At 36.2% G+C, this 21,408-nt stretch overlaps 1 protein-coding gene across 11 annotated transcripts in view; it reads left to right on the forward strand.

Moving 5' to 3' along the window:
- ptprt (protein tyrosine phosphatase receptor type T) overlaps positions 1-21,408 on the forward strand; it is a 334,801-nt gene that overhangs the window by 191,447 nt on the left and 121,946 nt on the right. For 5 of the 11 annotated variants that reach the window (XM_032549166.1, XM_032549170.1, XM_032549167.1 and 2 more), the window contains exons 12-16: positions 2,077-2,278; positions 5,040-5,142; positions 7,646-7,922; positions 17,344-17,380; positions 21,122-21,178. In XM_032549166.1, the coding sequence (XP_032405057.1) occupies positions 2,077-2,278; positions 5,040-5,142; positions 7,646-7,922; positions 17,344-17,380; positions 21,122-21,178 (676 nt within the window). The remainder of the gene's footprint in view (positions 1-2,076; positions 2,279-5,039; positions 5,143-7,645; positions 7,923-17,343; positions 17,381-21,121; positions 21,179-21,408) is intronic. The other 6 variants (XM_032549173.1, XM_032549174.1, XM_032549176.1 and 3 more) reach the window with 2 other exon arrangements.

The following is a 21,408-nucleotide window of genomic DNA, read 5'->3' on the forward strand; positions in this document are numbered from 1 at the left end:
TGCATTTAAATGATATTGTAAATGATGTAACTTGGGATTATGGAGTCTCTGTTCAGTCACTGTAATCTTCATATCTTGACTTATTAGTATTACTTTGGCCAAACCTTTCCCAGTTTCTGTTTATTTAATGTAATGTATCAGGCACATGTAGAAGAAATATTTTCTGGGTGGCATTATGGACTAAATTGTAATAAAATTAAAGTCCAATCCAGTAAGGTTGGTGAAGTTGGTGTAATAGACATGAATATTGAACTTATTATCTTATGGATGGTAACAATATTTCTAACCCAAGCTCATTTGCAGTGTCATTCAACTTAAAATGTACAACCACTGCCATAATAATACTGTCGTTTTGTCATTTACTAGCTGGTATTGATGCTTATGTTTTCTGTTTTTAGTTCATTCAGATTTGACATCGGTTTGAACTCTTCTGCAGCAGTTCAGTTCTCTTTACTATTATTGTGCAGAAACTTTCACTTTGATTTGGCATGTAAACAAAGAATAAATCTGACGCCTCCATTTGGTGAAGAACGAAGTTGCGCTCAGCTTCTTCTTTAGAGGTTTTTGTGTCGTTTCCTTCAGTAGTTCTTGGTGCAGCGCCCCCTCAGGTGAGGAGGGGAACAGGTGGTCAAAGGGTTTGGCTGGTTTGACTCAGTGCAGTGCAGTGTTTGACCACAGCAGCTGGAGATGGAACAAATGTTGCTGTTTTGATGAAAATATTTGTGATCCCAGATGGGGCCCCCGCCCCAATTTTGGGAACTACTGTTCTAGATTTTACTAATTGGTTTAACTATTTGTAATTGTCTATGTGTTGCTGCTTGTCGTGGCCAGGTCTCTCTTGAGAAAGAGATTATATCTGGTTAAATTAAGGTTACATACATTAAAAAAATCTCAGACTTGGTAGTGTTTTCTATACATTTCAAAAACAAATACAGGCATAAATAGGTAGAAACTTCTAGCTTTGTGTCATAAACATCCCATAATCAAAAGCATGAGAGCCATTTTAGATAAAAAGCTTCGAACAATAAAGAACACGAGGTTTAGTTCATTTGTTTAATGTCCAAAGTTTAATGTATTTTGCTCAGATTATTGGAGAATGTTTTTTATTGAAGGGTTTATTTAGGAGCACCACCCTGCTGCCACCTAATTGCTCCAGTTATGTAGATCTGCAAGTCAGCCTGAGACGCTCTCATACTGACACATGCACTTTGTTGAAATGTGTTGAAAGGCTCTTTTACCCCCCAGTCAGTAGTTCTGGTGTTCACTGCCATTCACAGCAGCTGCTGTCCTCTGGTGTTACACATGCATGTTTGACCGTGTCCATGCGTGGAATCATTGATGTGTGGAAAGTCGCCAAAAGCAGCGACATTGACAGTTCTTTTAAAAGTACCGCTGAAGCATTTCTGACTGTTTAGTCGACTGGGTCGATTTGTTCAATCGGCTTCATTGTCAGAGTGGAGATCATGTGGAGACGCACTGACCTGCTGTAAATAGCTAACACCACTTTAACTCCAAAATTGATCAGTGCGATGTTTAACAGCCAATTTAATACCTCAAGATTGATTTAGTGGGTTTGCTTTGACGTGACACTTAGAGGTGGCTGGACATTAAACAATGATGGTTGCTGATTGTTTTCAGCAGAGAATCAAACATGAAGAAAATCAAATATGTATCTAAGGTCCAGCTTTCTTTTGATGTTTTACCTTTTAAAGAATAAAATATGAGTTAGTAAAAGTGAATTATTTTGTCAGAATCTGAAAAGAAATGCAAATATTTTTATTCTAATTCTGGGGCTAACTTTATAAAAATAACTAATAACTATCGCGCTAATGAAGTGCAGTTAGAACAGACAGATTTTAGAATCATCCCAGTTCTAAAGAGTTGTTAATGTTTATTCTATTTGACAAATAATTCATTAAAATATCTGATTTCCAGATAATTTGATGTGGGATATTGTGTCTTTTCTTCAAAATGACCAAACCTTTCCAGCATCCTAAGATGCTATCTTAGATCTAGTGTAAAAATAAAGAGAAAAGAACTGCAAACACAATAAAAAGTCCCTGTTTCTGTCTTCAGATCACATACAAGGCCCTGAGCTCTCTGGATCCCAGTGCTGACCTGACGACCCAGAGGGGACGAGTGTTCAAGCTGAGGAACGAGACCCATCATCTGTTTGTCGGCCTTTATCCTGGAACCACCTACTTCTTCACCCTGAAAGCCTCCACCAACAAGGGCTTCGGTCCGCCCGTCACCACCCGCATTACCACAAAGATCGCAGGTAAACTTTTCTTTCTTTCTTTGTCCCCTTTGGGTTGATTTTTTTTTCTTTGCTCATCACTGCAGCCTAATTTTTCCAGCCACTGTTGAGTCAACACGTCAGCCTCTTTCTCTCTGAATGAGTCTGTCTCTGTTTTTGTTTGACTGACTGGCAGCTTTATGACATTTTCTCTCCATTTGTAATCCTGTTTATATCAGTCCACATAAAATGTCAGTGGCGTCACTAAGAAGCAGAAACAAACAAACCAAACCGTAATACGACTTTTCTACATAAGAATCACAGAACTTCTCCATTTTTCTTCACGCTGTTTGTAGAAGGTTGTCCTTTGTGATTTTAATGGGTGAGTGACTGATAAAACCATAAAAGCTCTTTTGTTTGTGAATCTCTTTGCCTGTTATATCTGACTCAGTCTTTTTCATTCTACTCATTGTTTTTAGATTTCCATTTGCTTTCTTGTTTTTATTCCTTTTTTTTATTTCTGTCTATTTTACTCTTTTCTTGTACTTAACCTTTCACTGTTGCTCTGTCAGTTGCTTCCTAAAAATTCAACAGGAATAATTTCAGCGCTTTAGCACTAGCTTCTGCTAATGTTAGCAGCCAGTAATGCTCTAGCTATTGCAGAACTAATGTTTATGTTTAGTGGTTTAGGGTTAACCCCCACCACTGTTTAATCATTTCTCACACTTGGGACATGACAGGTAACTAACTCGTTATCTACAGAAGTAGATAGTTTCTGTACAAAAACATAGTAAATGAATTAAAATTAATTGTACTTTTGTCATTTATGTCAATTTAGTATACTTGATAAGCAGCAACAAAGCAGCAGCTTGTCCTAAATGTCATTCAAGTTTTGTTGCACACCTACCTGTGATTCTTTGGAACAGAACTTTAACTCGGGTTTCAGTTTTTTTATAGTTGTTGAGATTTTCTAACTCTATTGCTGATTTTGGCTCATTGGGATTTGTTCAGAAAGTATGCAGGGCATCAGTAGCTTTTAAACTATTTTATGATGCACAAACATAATTTGCTACACCAAATGATGTTTACATGTCGAAAGAAAACAGAAGTGCTGCGTCATCACCTGTTTCAAAATAACAGCATGGATAGGAATGTATCTTGAACATTTTTAAAATGAGCAAAAACGCTAAAGTGCTACACAAAAAAATTAGCTCTGCTATTATTAGCGCATTAGTAGATCTCATAGTGATTAGAAATCCTGCATTGTTTTCACAGATATTCAGATGTGAAATTTGTGCAGTGAGAACATAAAATCAGTCCTTACAGTAGTTCAGTAATTCTTTCTGAAAATGTTCTAAAGTGTTTTGTTTTTTTTAAAACTTGAAACTGGACATAAACTCTTAAATTTAGTTAATGTATTAAACTTTCCTGTCAATATTAAGTCGAGTCTTCAGTTCTTCCACAGATTAAGCTGAGTTTAGTTCCACGTGTCGTCGGCTTGTTCCAAACATTGTCCTTTCTGTCAACACCCGCAGGGATTTTTAGCGTGACCTTTCCACTGAGCCTCCTTCTTTCAATCATTCCTACTAATCTTAACAACATCTTGATACAAGTAGAAAAAAACACATGTGCCATCCACACATAAAAGATATGTCTCCTTCCAAATGTCACGCCATCCTTAATCTTCATTATCTCATTCGGGGTCCAAAGAACAGCGAGATTTTAAATTAGAAGCTGCAGAAAGATGAAGATGGATGGACAGATGAGAAAGAGGCGGAGGGGGGTGGATTTGTGTTAATAACCTCCATGTCGTAACAATCCCAAGTGTTGCTGTTTCACTCAGACATTTGACGCTGCACCTTCAGTATAAGGCTGTGACAGATGTGAAATTAAAACCAGGCCGCGCTATAAAGTCTCTCACAGTGAAACATTCATCTGTCTTTTCATTGCATTTTTCAGCTCCTGATGGGATTACTGTGATCACGATATGAAACTGGAACGCCGTAACAAAGTAATCCAAAGTTTGAGACTATAACAGGGAGACACATTAAACTGTTTTCTTCTTCCAAAATGTATGAAACCAATATGAATTGTTTGAGATTTCTTCAATCAGAACAGAAGAGGTTGGATGAATTGGTCCTGTCCCTACAGCTTTTTCATCGGCAGATATTTTTAGACTAAATGTGATATTACACAAATCTAGCTGTGTTTCCATTACAAACATATACGGATCTTTGTTGATTTTCTGCTAATGTCGAACCCCCCCGCAAATGTACAATTGTGGTCTTTCCATTAATTAAGGAATTTAATTAAAATCACAGTGAATAAACTTGTTCACGAAATAAGGTACTCAAAATTATGGCAATGACAGATTAAACAGTAAAATATGGTTATAATTCTGCCACGGCGCTAACGCTCATCGTCTGTCAGCCAATCAGAGGAGACGTCAGTGTTTTATTCAGGTGTTGGAGTGACAAGCCCCGTCTTGGGAGTGGCTACACCGGTGATAGGTGAAAGGTGGCAAACAGAAATGTTTGGGTTAAGCTGCTCAGATACGAGAGAATTAAAGAGACAGAACTGAGATCCTGCTGCTCTGAGGCATAAAACTCATGATGTCACTAAGTTACAACTTTCTGGAAGTTTTAATTTGAAATTTATTGTACAACAATATGGCAATTTTAAAATGAGGGTGAATTTGGTCATGTTTACTGTGTTTATTGGCCAAATTTAAATAATTTAGACTTGGTTTGGTCATTGTTCATGAACTAATCCTCGTTTCATTGTTGGAAATGTTTAATTTCAGCTCCCATGATGCCGGAGTATGAATCAGAAACGGCTCTCAATGAGACGGAGACGACCATCACCATCCTGCTGAAGCCTGCCCAGTCCAGAGGAGCACCAATCAGGTAAATGTCTGAAGATCTGCTTTTATTTCTCGGTTTCTTTCCTTCATCTTCGCACACCTTCTCTATTTTACAGTCCACTTCCTTCCTACTCATCTCTGCATTTTCTGCTTCAAGCTCTCTTTCCACCCTGCTCTACTTTCTTCTTCCTCAAGGGCGTCTTTTACAGTCATTAAAGTATTCCACACATATAAGTCCAATTTGTATGCAAAGGAACCCAGAGAAGGAGAGCAATTTTTTTCAACCAAATTTGTCAGTGAAACACATGATCATTAGTCACTTCTGGCCTTAAACCTTTTAGTTTCCACCGTATGAAGACATAATTCAGAGAGAACATGACAGAATTCAAAATGACGGTTATTTCAAGTTTTCATTTTCAAGCTTTTCACCCACAACTTGTCTAAAGAAATAACCTTATTGTTAAAGTAAGACATTGATTCATATGAATAATAAATGTGACCTTGATTTGGAAGCAATTAATTATTTGGAAAGTTGAATAGAAAAGAAATATCCTATATTGCTCCTCAGTGTGCAAATCCAGGTGAATTAACAGCAAAGCGATGGACAAAAAGGTAAAAATGTAAAAACAAAAAGTGAGTACTGTATTACCCAGTTTTACGGAATAAGAGAAATATACTTTACGGTTATTAAATATAATAAACCAGTGAGTAGGATAAGGACTTATTAACTTAAATGTGTTTTGAGGGTAACAGTTGGTGTTATGTCATCCATCTTTTCTTATATTCCTACAAACATATTTTCATTTGAGGCTCAGTTGGAGAATCAAATTTTACTCTTCTTGCTTTAGAAAGTTATGTTGGATGTCCTTGAGGATCAACACAGGTAAAAAGTTTCGACTGAATGAAAAGAAAAAAAGAGTGACCAGTTGTTGAAACTTCCATGAATCTTATTCCATATTTTATGATTTATCACACAGCAAATATTCCTCATACACAATATAGACGGCTTAATGTTTTTGTTTATTGCCCAAATAAACAAAGTTGTATTTTTCCAAAATGATTGAAGTATATGAAATTTGGTAACTTCACTTACAGTCCATGAATTTTAATAGAATTTTAATTCTGATATTAACACAAATACTTGAGACTTATAAAAAACATTAATAAGTGCATATTTTAATATACTTTAATATACTATATTTGCAAGACACAGCAAATTGCTTTTCAAGTAGCATTGCATCCGAGTTAAATTTCTTTAGAACATTTTTTAAAATTGTGAGTAGGTAACTTTTGAATAATCTAAAGTTACTTTCCTACAAAAAAGAAATCTGCAACTATAAAGTAATATGAGAATTTCTCTCTCTCTGGGTGAATTAACTACCTGCTTCTTTTTCTGTCCTCCTTCATATTTTCTGCAGCCTCTAAAAGGCTTTAATTTGAAATGGATATTCAGCCAGAACGGTAAAAAGGGTACAGAACGTGACATCGGGAGAGACTCATCTTTGGTCATCAGCAATTATTTTTATGAAAGCTGCCAAACGGGAGCTGGGGATAATTGGCCGCGGCCCCCTTCACAGGAACATACATTTCCCTAATTGTGTATAATTGTGAAGTGAGTTCTTGGCGTGGAGGATGGAGGTAATTGCAGAGGGCCGCTGCATTTGTCCTGACCGCTGAAGGAGCCCCTCAACCATTCATAGGGGCCTCTCAGAGCACAATGGAAACACACACACACACACGCACACACCCACACACACACACACACACACACACCGAAGCACATTTAAGAGTAGAAACATCACTACAACTGTTCAGATACACACAAGCACACTTGCTGAAGCACATACAAGTACATGCACACCTGTTAGCATGCACACACATCCATTACTGTTCATTAGCTGACCAAACCTGCTTTCTATCCATAACTTTCTCAATCTCTAAAAAGCATGTTAGACCTAATTTTTTATTAGGAAATTCAAAAGTGAGCTTCAAAAACAATGAATATCTATATTAACATCCAGGAAACATTTTCTTCGTTCTTATTGGTTGTGCAGGAGGCCCCACTTCTGCTTTTCAAAGATGCATAGGTATCTAATTGCGCATCTGTCTGAAATCATCTTCGTGGACGAATGTAAATGTTGAGCAGCATATTTGGATTTAAAGTGACAGAGGCCCTAAAACAGCTCATTCTGAAAGGAGTTCAAAATAGGAAAAACTGAACAGACTCGACTTTGTATCACCCATAGATATATTTTAATCATAAAAGGTCACCTTTAAGGTCGAATACAAAAACACATCTCTCCCAAAATAGAAACCTCTCAAAGATTTAAGAAAAGACAAAGTTAATCTTCTAGAAGATTTTAATAACTGAGTTAGTACCACTCTTTAACGAATGACAAAATAACTGCTTAGAGATGAAAATATGAAGAAATTCAGACTGTATGAGTAGTTTTGTACATTATTGATGCTTTACAGTAATGATTTGCTGATTGATTTGTTGAAACATTTGTAGAAGAGTATCTACAACCGTTTCTTTATTTTTCCAGCTCCTACCAGCTTGTTGTGAAGGAAGAGAGGAAGTCTAAAAGTCGGCGTGCCGCCTCTGAAGCTCCGGAGTGCTTTTCTGCCCCGTTCAGCTTCCGCAACGCCTCCGTCCTCAACTCTGCGTACTACATGGCTGCTGATCTTCCACCGTCCAGTCTCACGGTGGTTCAGCCATTCACAGTGGGAGACAACAAGAGCTACGGCGGCTTCTGGAACCCTCCGCTGTCACCGGCCAAGAGCTACAGCATCTACTTCCAGGCTATGAGCAGAGCCAATGGGGTGAGTCTGGACTTGTTGGATTCATTAGTAAGCTGAGAATTGAGGCCCTATTTTTACTTGCAAGATTTAAAACAAATTTGACATTTAATTGGAAAATTTTGTCTATAATTCAGACCAAAACATAAAAATGTGGAGAACCTGAGTTAAGCGAGTTCACATAAGCAGATTAGCACTTTTGCTAATCTGCTTATGTGCTAATAGCAGGCCTAATTGTTTTTGTGTAGTTCCTTAGTATTGCTGCAAACTTTTAAAACATTTAGCATAATTAGCTTCCCCTAAATGAACTTTTCCATGTTATTTGCAAAGCGCTAACTTATCATGTTGTTTTGAAAAATTTCAGTTGAATAAAGTTCACCATCTGTGTTGAAGTTTTGGTTATTAACGATTATATTCATACTGCTGTTTTGAAGTTCAGTTTCCTCATATTCTCCACCCATGATGCAGTTCAGAAATGTTTATTCTGTACCCAGAATGCAACGCTGTATAACTGCAGCCTGCAGTTCTTCAGTAAACAGTTTGAAATCTATAGATGTTCTACCTGCTTCCTGACGGAAGCCCTATTGGGTCAATTGGGCAAAATTAGCAACAGAGTTGGCAACCCTACACTGTAAAACTGGAAACAGGAATAAAAAATCAGTTCCAAAGAATCACCTGATGCACAATGATACAGGCAGATATTGATCCTGTTGAAGTTGATGTATTATGTTGTAGCACATGTGGTGTCATCAACTCTTGTGCCAACATTGATGAATTTAGCGCTTCAGCATTAGCTCCAGATAAATACTATGATGGTATAATGTTTAAGCATTAGCAGAACTAATGTTCATGTTTACTGGTTTGGAGTTAACATTTTAACTAGCAGGATTACCACACATGTTGTGTCAAAACATTTCAGACTGATATATTTTCTGATATTAGCTGATTATCAAATAATTTCCCAAGAAGGGGAATGAATATTATCTCTAAATGTTTAGAAAATTGTTTAAATGCCACTCTCAATATATTGTTGTGCAAACTGTAAAATAGTCAACAAGACTGAAACGTAACTTTCATAGTTATTCTTTTTCTTTAGTCTTTTATGAATAAGAAACAAAATGAGAAATCCTTCAGTTTCAAATCAGTTGAGATATTCATACACTGCAAAATTTAGTCTCAAAGCACTTTTCAGAAAACATCCAATTTGTACACACAGGTAGTTATTTCAATCAAATCCCATAGATGGATTCATTATCAATTACATACATTCTGATTATATCCTAGAAAAATATCTGCAGCTGAAGTCAGTTTATTATTCAAGTTGAAAAAAGTTTTCTACTAAAGGAAATCCATCTGATGATGAAATCCAAAGTCATTAACTTTGCAACAATCACTCCTCCTTATTGAGCATCCAGCAGCATTGGATAAATGATTAAATTGATTAATTAACTCTGCAGCAATGCCTCATAGTGAGCATGCATTTTTTTATTTTACTGGTTAAATGAAGGTATGAAAAGACAACTTAAAGAAACACTTTTTTAAAATTTTACAGGCTTGAAAATAGCTAAAAAATATATGCAATACATTAAAAAGACATTAAAAGAATATTTATACCTGCAGGAAACTAAAAATGTATTTATTTTATAAGGAAGATAATGAATAGATCACCTAAGTATCCCAGATTTTGCCAAAGAGGCTAATTTTCATCTGTAGTTCCCCAGCAGGTTGATGGAAAGAATTAAAAAGAATTACAACGAATGATTTATGACAATTTCAATGTATAGCTAAAAGTGGTGCAATTGACAATAAACATTTTTAATAAAATAAGAAAAAAATACATGAAAAAACATTATTTTAAAAATTATTCAAGACATCAGTACAATTATTATCTAATAGCCATTGCATAAGTGATTTCCTAAAACTGTTTGTTGTAATATTTCTGAAATTTAATTCTAATATGTCCCAAGAATTTGAATTATTCCCAAACTGAAAATGTCAACTGCCAGAAAGAGTTTGTTTTAAATGCTATTTTATAGTTTTACATAGTAGCAACTTCTACAACTTCATTAAATGTCTCTTGGTTTAAAAAAAACAACTTACTATGCAGTTTCAATTCTTTAAAAGCTTCATTAAAAGTTGTCATATTATCAGTTTTTAGGAGTGTATTTGCCACATCCATACGAGGTTATAGCTGACAAATATAATTAGAAAATAATTATACTACTCTAAAATGTTATTTTTAAGGGAAAAAACGAAGTTTTTCTTGCGCTGCCCCTTTTTTAATCCATTAATTTCACCATCTACTGATACCAACTCCCCCACCTGTTTCCTCCTCAGAAGTATTTCAAGGCTCTAACTTGGCTTTTTGAATCTCCATCATAATTTAAACCCCTGTGAGAACCGTTTTAATTTTCCGCCACCGTAACCACGGTAACTCGGTGCGCGGAGAGCAATGCCCGGTGAGTTGGCCAGCGCCGTGGTGCAATATCCTCCTTCAGACGGCAGAGTTCCCACAATGCACTCATACGGAGACGGACAATGTGGGAGAGAGTGTGTTGGTTCCCGCTTGACTGAGCCACTGTGAGCGGATGCATTTAGGCGCTGAGTGCTTCTGCTCGTGTTCAGACCTTAAATCCGGTCACTTTGGGGTCCATATTTGATTGGATCGCAGTCAATCCAATCAGCGTTAGATTTGTCCAGATCATGGAGTGGAAAATTGTGGGTGTGCTGGGAGGGTGGTAGTGGAAAAAGTAAATAGAAATATAAGTGGACCTGTTCAGCCACCATAACCCAGATGATTTGATGGGGAAGTCAGGCTTAGAAAATGGGCGCCCAGTTGGATTATTCACGACTGTGTTTATGTATTCTGGCCATGTTCTCATTCCTAGTATGAAACTGTTGCTGTTATTTTCCTGAACTCAGAGATACAGCTCTGACCAGGTTTTATTTTCTGTTTCCCAGCCGCTGGGCCTCCTCTGGGCGCGACGATGAGTTTGTTTAAATTTTTTAGCCTAAAGCTGTAGTCTCTTCATTATAGCTGCAGAAAGGTGAGAGGTGATATTTGTCAATCAAGGATTTACTTTATCTGCTCCCCTCACAAAGTGCGTTTATTTTATTTCTTGTTCTGTCAGTCACATCCGCAGGAGTCGGTGTCACTTTTCCCTGCAGCTGCAGATGTTTTCTTATTTTCCTCATTTGCATCTAACAAGACGATGTTGGTGTGTCAGAGTTTGATCCTATGGATGAAAGTGCTTCTCATTCCCTGCCAGTCTCAGATAATCCCGCTATTTTATTTTTCCCCTCCTCCGACATCCATCTGTCCATCAAAACAAGTGCCACACCTTCCTCTGTCTTTCATTTTCTGTCACCACCTCTCAGGAGAACATTTAGGAAGAATTGTTCCCTCAATCCACCCACTCTCAAGCTCTACAGCGCTGCTGCTTCTGACACAAAAAACATCGTTACGGTTTTTCATGTGTAATATTTTAACATTCTCCACCTTCAAACCTGTAAAATGTTTGCCTCTTTTCTCATTTATTTCTTCATCCTCTTCTTTATCCACTCCTTTTTTCTGTATTCTTTGCGGTTATATATTTTTTCTTTTGTTTCAGTGCTTTAAATCCCTCCTGGACTGTACCTTTTTCTTATTCCTCCCACGAATGTCCTCCCACTTTGTTTTTATTTTCCATTTTTTTCTCTTGTCATCACTTTCGCTCACATTGTGTTCCCTTTCCCTTCTGTCCTGCTAATAATATTCCCCTTTTATCTTGTCACCATGTTGAATCAAACATAAACAATCCTTTTTTATTGGTACCAGAAAAAATTCTGCAAAAACCTGATTTTGCATAATTTAGGCGGCTCAAACAATGAGTTTAATTCTGGGAATTTGTTCATGTTCATCTAAATTTAACATTTAAATACCTTTCAATGAAAATGACTTAAATTTAAAACTGAAAACCACTGAAATATCAGTTAGTTTTTTTTTTTTTCTAGTGGCCTTTATTTGATAGTTAATTGACAGGAAAGTGGGTAATGAGAGAAGGGGGAAGACATGCGGCAAAGATCGCCAGGCCGGGAATCGAACCTGCGACAGCCACGTCAAGGACTGAGGCCTCCTCATGTGGGTTATTCTTAACCCCTGCGCCACCACAGCACATCCCTAGTTAAAAAACAGTTTTGGTTTAAATTTTAATTTAGATGTTACAATACAGTAACATCTAACCCACACAACAAATAAAGTTTAAGATACTCCAATTATATTCCATAAAAATAGCTAATTGTAACATTTTTCTAACTATACAACTCAAAGTTCATGAAGGGTTTATCTACACTGAAAGTTAACACCAATTCAAATACAGTCACACAAGCTTGTTTACATTCAAAATTTAGTTAGCTAATATTTACTTATCTCTTATCTCATCTAAATCTAGTTTACATCAATTACTTAATTGTGAATAAATCTTTTTTTTTTTAAGTTAGAATCAAATGATAAATTATTTCTACATTTCAAAATAAAGGTTCAGTCTAATGTCAGACAGGTAAACAAAATCTTTAGTTAAAAGAAACATAAAGAAAGTTAAATTTCACTCATACTTGTAAATCTGTTTCTGTTTTTGAACTCAGAATATTTTATTTATCGGGTGTTAATGGAAAAAGTAGGACTCTAACCCATAATATATTGTAACAGATCTGAAATTTTGGATTTAAATGGTCGGTATATTTGTATTTTTACAAGGAAAAATACAAATATAGTCAGCTGGATGCCAATCTCTCACCTGAACAAATAAAACAACCTACCAACAGCAAACTCCATGTCTTTCAGTGTCATGCAATGTCCCACAAACACACACAGGAACGGTTTGCCTCGGGCTGTAAGGAAGACAAGTGGAAGGATTTGGGACTCTGGGATGAGGAGAGATGTGGTGGGAGGGGGTGAAACTATAACAAGTGAAGAGAGTTTATCACTTGAGGCAATAATAGAAGCAAGTCAGGGTTAAAGGAAATAACTGCAGAGGGGAAAGTGCAGGTGGAAAATATAGCGAGGCTGTCTAGTAAACTGAAAGGTAAAACTCTTTCACAAAATGTATATTTTCTGCTCCAACATAATCTGAGTTGAAGTTGAAACATGTGTCTTTGGTGCTTTTTATTCTTCCCTCCCAGGCTGAGCAGCTCCTCGTTGCACTGATGCAACTTTTTTTTTTTTTTTTAAAGGTTTTGTTGGCTCTAGTGGCCTTTATTTGAAAGTAGTTTGACAGGAAACAGGGTAATCAGAGAGGGGGAAGACATGCGGCAAACGTCGCCAGGCCGGGAATCGAACCTACGACCACCGCTACAAGGACTAAGGCCTCAACGTGGGTCATGCTTTGCCCCTGCGCCACCACAGCGCCCCCTGATGCAACTTTTAACCCTAAAACTTCAGTCTCTGTCTAAGGTTGACTTTCCTCCGAGCAAAATGTACCTTTTCCAGGAGACTGAGTTGCCTCATTTATTGTTTATAGTTTAATCAGTCTAAAACACACACATAATAATAATAATAATAATAATAATAATAATAACTGTTGTTAGTCAATCAGCCTTTCAAAGAAATTCAAAACAAAGGCAAATAAAAATAATTCATAAGCCATTCACCTCATACGTGTCTACCCGTACATGTTTGTTAAAAATATACCAATTCTACTCTTCTTCCATTTAGTATGAGATTTATTATCACAAAATCAACAATTAAATCATGTAAAATCAGATTAGAAGAAAAAAAAGAAATGAGAAACAAAGATAAAAAAAGTACATTTCCTTACAAAAGTTTCAGATATCAGATATTATAGTTTTCAATTATTCTGTTTTAATTCCCTGAAAGGAAGAAATAAAATGGTAAAATATACAACCTTAGTGATTTATTTTAAACTTGTGAGAATAAATCACCTTAATGTAATTTGTAAATTCAAGCAATGTTTTCAAGTGAGCTTGATAAATTCACAGTAAAAGTATAATGTAAAGAATGATAAAGTTAGAACCAAACTAGCTTTTTTAACTGTAAGCTGCATTCACATCAGCCCTATTCAATCCGCTTTAATCGAACGCCAGACTGTTTGTCTAAAAAGCCCGGTTCGTTTGGTGAGGTGTGAACACGTAATCAAACTCTGTTGTGAACCAAAAAAAATCTGTGTTTGGTGCAGCCATTTACTGCTCAGCAGCAGTAAATGAATAACAGCGCAGGGCATTCTGGGTAAATACAACCAAAACCAACAGGGCTAGTGGGAGAAAGAGAAGTCTAACCACTAAAATCTGACACTATGACATTTCTTATTCTGTCTCCATGATCAGTGCTGATTTGTTTTGGTGGAAGTTGTTACTTGAAAATTCAATCTTTATTTTCAGGATAAAGTATTTACTGTTAAACAATTTAAAAACTCATTGTGATGTTGGTTTATTGTGTGAACTTTGATTTTTGGGCTTGTTTGTTGATTTTTGGCAGCTTGTTTAAGGCAAAGACCTTTAGTTTGTATAGATCAGTTTAAAATTAATAAACAGGATGTGCAATCCCCAAAACATTATAGGCCTACGGTACCGAAATAGTTCACAAAATATTTTACAAATGATTTTTATATTGTGTAATCTAAAAACCTAACCACGCTGGCAACAGCCACTTATGTTCCAAAGAAACAGTTTAATATTGTCAAAATCCACAGTTACCTGCCACCAAGTTACAAATGTGGTTAGAATCAAAGTGTGCACAAAATAACACCACGCATGAGTGAAATTACTGCAATGGGTTTGTGCACAACACAGTTCACAGGATGGTAATAGTTGTACTTTAATGCTGAGATTCATAAAAATAAAAGAAAATTAAAATTCATGGAAACGTGAAGCATTTTCTTTGAGCCACTTGTGCACAATCAGTAAATTTCAAACCAGACCAAAGCATCGGTTAAATGGACGAAAGACAGGAAGTGAATTTCACAGGTAGATGAAGAGGTATCTGGGGGGAGAAAATGCTGCAAAGTTGGAATTGTTGAAGAGGAAGGATTGCGGAGGAGGAAGAGGACAAAGAAATTGGGCAAGAAATGGCAGAAAACAAAAGGGAACTGTGACATGCATGGAGAAACATGCTCCTCCTCGCCGCGAAGAAGCCAGCCAGACACCTTCCTGACAAGTAAAAAGCCTCAGGGGTTGGCCAGGCTACTCCGACAATCAATGTCACTCACCCCCGCCACACACACACACTTACACAGGGGCACACACACACACTAAACAAGCTTCAGAGTGCCAGTTTTGGAGTTTCCAGGAGAGAGATTTTACCTTCTGACAGTCGCTGTCAATCAAGATGCACTCAGACTCCAAAATCTCTAAATGCACTTTTATTCTTTGTCTGTTGACAGGAGAGGAACATCCTCTTTGTAGTGCTCAGAGGCTTTTGCTCACATTCAAGCAGTGTACATTGCTGTAAAAAAAAAAACTCTGATAATTGTGTGGACCGTTTATGAATTTTAATGAGCTTGAATGAGTTTTTCAAATTTTTGATATAAAAATTGATTTTAATTAAATCCTTTGTTGAGAACCAATGAAAGGCAAATGGAGACGGTTACATTCCTGACTTTGGTTGCATGAAGTCACCATCAGTGGATCTCTGAAGTCTAACTGGATAAATCCTCATGCCAGTCAGGCAGAAGTGGAAAACTGTGAAATAAACAATATGAGGAAGATGGAAGTGGAGATACATCTCCGAAACAAATTTAGTGTTATGCTTGGAAAAGTCACTCCATCCTGAAACATGCACTATGTCTTTTGTCTCTAATAGTAGTAAAATATATATCTAATACTAGTAAATATTGCTTGGCAACCAAAACAGCCAATAATATCGGATGTTTTTGGCCCAAATTTTCACATCAATGTTTCCTCACAAAACAGCAAAATGTCCAAAGTAATGGAGACTTGAGCTGATCCTTTTCTCTTTGCGACCATTAATAGGAAAATAAAATTGCTGTTGAACAATTTTTTAAAACAAATTTAGCTATATACATAATGTTTATATATAATCTGCTCAAAAAAGGAAAAATAGTCTTGAAGTATTCATTTCTAACTGTGTTTTAGTTAAAAGTCCCTCGTCTAATTTGATCTAAATTAAAAGATCAAATTTTTACCAATTTTAAAAACTTAAATTTACTAAAACATAGGTCATATTCTAACTTATTTCAGCCGTTAAATTACAATTAAGTTGATAAAAAGATCAAATGCATTTTTTTTATGTAGATAAAATAATATTCTAGTTCTAGAAATGTTGCTTTTGTTAATTATAATGACATTAACCTGCATAATGTTTCACTATCCAACTAAACATCATCTCGCAATAAAGTCTGATTATTTTGACTTAACATGTTTTATTTAATTTCCAAATAAAACATGTAAAAACTGAACATCTGAAAGATCTTCCACTTTCTGTTTCTCTTCCCTTTTTTCATGCAGAACTGTCAAAAGATTCAATTTTCAAGAAAACCAGATGCTAATCCTGCCATGCAGGCATTTTTCAACATACTGCATGTTTAGGCTTCAAATTTGAAAGATTATCATTTGATTTGCAAAAACAGATGTCTGCAAATATAAGGCGGTGTGTACATGTGTGTGGAACAGCCTTACTGTGTGACATGCCTGCAGCAGGTGGAGTAAAGGAAGAACAGATTGATCTGAACTGAAACAGAAATAAGGCAGATCTAAATATAATAGGTAAAACTAAGACAAAACACACAAACAAATCAACAAAACTACAAAAAACAACCCAACAACAAAAACAAGCCAAGATCCTAACAGCAGGTATTTGGATTCAACTCCAGAGGGAAACCATTTGGCAAAATGTTTCTCTGCAAGAATCCCATAATTGTTATTAAATGGTTTAAAGATGTTCTGTCCCAAAAAGAATACCAAGTCACCAGAATTTTAGTTTCAGTAAAAGAATAAAGATTTTACAGCTGAGTACAATTCCTACATATAGTCTAGTGTCTGAAACTTTTGGCAGTGCAACATTTAAAGTTAAGAATATTCAATAGTAGTAGTTATAATACTGATAACCCACATAAAGCTTTTCCAGAGCTTTTCTGTATCTTCCCAGATTAGTTGACAGGAAGGTCCATGGTTAATTTGCAGCATAAATGAATGAACTCTGAGACCAAACTGGAATATTTGAACCACATTGGACAGTTGTATGTTAAAGAAACAGCAGTGGTGTGAAGGAAGAGCCTTGAGGCACTCCTTCATCTACCAGTGCTGTAGTAGAACAAGAGTGAGATATGTGCCATTAAAAGGAGCAAAGTAGATGAATGGAATGTTTACTCAGCGTGAAAAAATACAAAAATGACCTTGTTGGAAACTTCAATGTGTTAATTTCTCGACTTAATGGAATATTTGAGTTTTTCTATGTGATAGATCTCAACTTGTGTGTTTTTTTCCTTCACAGGAAACCAAAATCAACTGCGTCCGTCTGGCTCGCAAAGGTATGAGCACCCTTCCATTGATACATAGCAACACTAAGGTATTATTTTTGTTATTCCAGTGATCATGTTGTAGTTTTGTTATCATGTCGACCTGTAGGAGTTAGTTAGAAGAGACAAACACTCACACACTGCAGAAAAAGGCCAACTATTCACAACCATGTGATCCTGCATGCTTTTCTTCCGCAGCATCTCTGTCCATCTCTTCTGCTCCAGTGTTTCTCACACTCTGCTCCTTTTCCTGTATCCGGCTCTCCTTCTGTCATCTCATGCCACATCCGTGTTGTTCATCAGTGTTTAAAGATCAGAGTTGCAGTAGACTGTTCGATCAGCTTCATTAGACCCAGTGGACGGATGCTGAAGCGTTTCTGATTCCACCCCATTCTGCCTGGCTCTCTCCGTGTCTCAAATCTTTATTTGCTGCTCATCTTTTGCAGATACGCCCATTCGTGTGCTGGGCAGTGTGCTTTGGAAGCTTTTCAGCTTGCTATTGATTTTTCTCACCTTCTGTTTTTTTTTCTGTCCCATTTTTCATCTGCATCAAGCATTGATTTGATTTTTCCACATTTTCAATCTCTGTTTCTGTCTCATCCACAGAACATCAAGGCTTTATTACTCATTTGTGCACATTTCTTTCTCTTGTAGCTTTTTTCTTCATCTATCATACCAAATGGTTTTTTTGTTTGTTTTGGTTAGGTTATAGCTAATATAATGGGTGTGTAGACACTGACTGTCTGCATGTTTGTGTGTGTCAGATTAGACATGCTTTTTACTTTGTGGCTCTCTTCAAAACACAAATGGCAAACTTTTCTTTTTAAAATTTAAAATAGTTAATTTTCCAAACTTCAAATCCACATCTAATTTAAAAGGACTTGAAAGTTTTAAAGTGGGAAGTGATAAGTGGCAGTGCAGATGGTCACTTTGAGGAACTTAGAGATGTTCAGTGAAAAATCGAGTCTGTCTTTTTACTCCAATCAGAGAATTTTGCAAGATGAGAAAAAAATCATTCGGTTTTTATTATAAAAACCGAATGATTTTTACTTAACATTTTCCATTGTAAGAAAAAATATCAGTATTATCTGATATTTTCTGATATTGACAGGAAGTTTGTGTTCAGGATCTTTTCAGAGAACATCTGAGGTTTCAGCTGATGTTTGTCCAAAGCCTCTCCTTTTATCACAGCTGGCCACTATCTTGGCCTTCTAGCAAAATGTTCTTCAACCTTGACTAAAGTGCTGATAATATTAGGTTTTCCTCTAAAATCCACCTCTGTTTCCTCGGTCCAGTCCTGTACTAGTCCAAAATATTGATCTCTACAAAATTTAACTTCTCTATAAAAGACATTTTCTTTGAGTTTTGTGAAAACATTCACCCACTAGTGTTTCAGTTGAATAGTCTGCTGTGGACGAGATGAGTCAGATATGGAAATCAGTTCATTTCACTGCAGCAGACGCACATTTTATAAGCAAGATATGCTTTTGAAATTAGTTGGCATATAAGAAATCCAATGTTCAAGAGCTTTAAAACTGAATTTCTTTAAAAGTAGCAACGTTTCACTTGCAGGAGCATTTCAAACTTGAATGAAAATCATCATAAATCAAGGCCTCTGACTGTAAAACTTTAAATGAAACACATCTGCTGTCTGGTTATTAGGTCTGGGATTTGGATTTGCTGTACTCACATTATTAAAACATGTTTTGTCTGTATGGCCTGAGGCTGAATTGAACCTTTGAAATTTTTTTTTTCTTACAACCTCAGCAGATTTTTGAAAGTTTAAAGGATATTTAGATAAATTTTTTACTTTAAACTGAAGGATATTATAAATCTATCATTAGACAAACTATCTCATGGTTTAAAACTTTGGATTTGTCTGTAGTAAAATAGTCAGTTCATTACACACCAGTTCAACTGAAAACAGAAACTAATAACAATCGAACTGCAGGTAATATTAACTTTAATGACTCAACATCACAAACTCTAAACTCTATCCTGTCTGTTAGTTTTTGATTGATTTTCTCCAGTTGCTGCTGCATCTGTAATTTACCCTATTACATATTTGCAGGCATTTACTTAAATGGGAACTAAAAACTTGAAGAAATCATCAGCATCTGGCTGCATTAGATCCTTGTTTAATGTTAGAAATCTGACCTTGCTTTAGAAGAGGACTGATCCATAATTTGATATGAAATTAATATGCATCGGTAAAAGAGGCACAGAAATGTGTGTGCTTAATATTTAGCATGTAGGGAAACTCTCTGAACAGCTGTCCTGTTTTCCTTCTCTCCATCCTGACTCAGTTTTACTTCCCCCTCATCAGCCCATAGAGTCTGAATTTAAATCTTTCTTTTGCCTTTTTAAAATGCATTTGAGAGAAATACAAAGTTGTCATTTTTATGTATACAGACATTTTCACTCCCTGAAGTAGACAAACATTTTCTGACAGCAGGTTTGGCAAATTCACCTGAAGAAACTGAGGTTTTTCAGCTTCATAAAGAACAAATATGTACCAAACATGACTGTTTAATTTTTATTTGAACTGAGAATTAAGTAAAAGAAGTAAGTCCTTAAAATTTACAGTCTGGTTTAAAAAAACTGAATTGAGGGAAACAAACTTTGTGATGCACAAGAAGCTGCACTGGAGCTCAGGAGTGACTGCAGGTCAGCAAACACAAAATATGCCTCATGGATCCAAACTTGAGCTTTTGATGGGACCTGCTGTTTACAACAGGTGTTTTAGTTCCTTTATGTAACCATTGCACTGCAAAAAAAGTATTTTGCGTTTAGTTTCTAGTGCAAATATTTTAGTACATGTGAAATAAGACAAAGCTAACTTAGAAGACATGTGTTCTAAGTCAATAAATTAATATTGATAAAAAAGTATTACTTCCACTGGCAGATAATTTGACTTACAACATATTTTTCTCATGTTACAAGTGAAATATTCTGTCTGCGTAACCGGTGCTTTTTATTAATATCCATGAATTACTGACAAGCTAATATATCTTACTGAAAAGCTACTTGTAAGTTAGTCGTCTCTTCATTTGAGTAAACAGAGATATTTGCACTAGAAACTAAAGAAAATGACTTGGTAAGATTTAGTGTTTTTGCAGTGGTTTGAACATTAGGCCACTTTCATAGTTTTACCTCTTCAATAAATATCATTCAATCAGTCTACAATTTGAATTTGAATAGATTATTTCTTCCTTAAAAGTGAAAACTGTTTACCAGCAGAAATCAGATTTTTTTTCCTCTAAGTTGCCACAAAGTTTTTTAGGTTTTTTTTACCATCTCTTTCTTTCCTCCATTTTCTTGTCCCTTTGTTTCTATTAACCCGTCAGCCCAGGCTGACTCTCGACCGACTCCGATGTTAACTCCTAACACCACATCTGCATTCGCTGTCGGCTCTTTACTAAATAGGCATATTCGACACATCTGTCAGGCCGCCTCCTGGTAATAAGCCACTCAGATTGCTCATTGACAGTTTTTTTTCTTGGCAAACAGACCAGTCATATCCCAGCTAAATGCTATTGATTTCATTGTGCTAGCACCATCTCTCACTGCTGCAGTTTCTCTCCTTAGACAGATCAAAGCAGGGAGATCTAATGAAACTGATAAATAAAACGATATATCTTTTTTCTTAGACTTTTTTCTTCTTTCTTTTCCTTTTTTTTGTTGTTGTTTGTTTTTCTCTCTTCCCTCTCTCTCTCATGCTTTCCGGCGGGGACGTGCGGCCCTTGGCCTTAGTGGTAATAGGTAGGGGACAAATAACAACGCCGTACATTCTAGTCATCCCAAGCGAAGGTGATTATTTCTTTATAGGCAGAATATCTTCTTCCCTATGTTATGTCACAGCACAACCATAAACACGACACAAAGCAATAATTCATTTTGGTTGTTTCCTGCCCTACACCTCCTCCACTTTATCCCTCTGTTTCCAATTTGTCTTGGTTTTTCATTTTTTGGGGCTCCTTGGTTGTTGTTCCTCCTCATCTTCATCTTACTGCATTCGTTTGCATGTCTGCTCTGCTTCG

The sequence above is a fragment of the Xiphophorus hellerii genome, chromosome 20 (genome assembly GCF_003331165.1).
Source record: "Xiphophorus hellerii strain 12219 chromosome 20, Xiphophorus_hellerii-4.1, whole genome shotgun sequence".
NCBI classification, from domain to species: domain Eukaryota; kingdom Metazoa; phylum Chordata; class Actinopteri; order Cyprinodontiformes; family Poeciliidae; genus Xiphophorus; species Xiphophorus hellerii.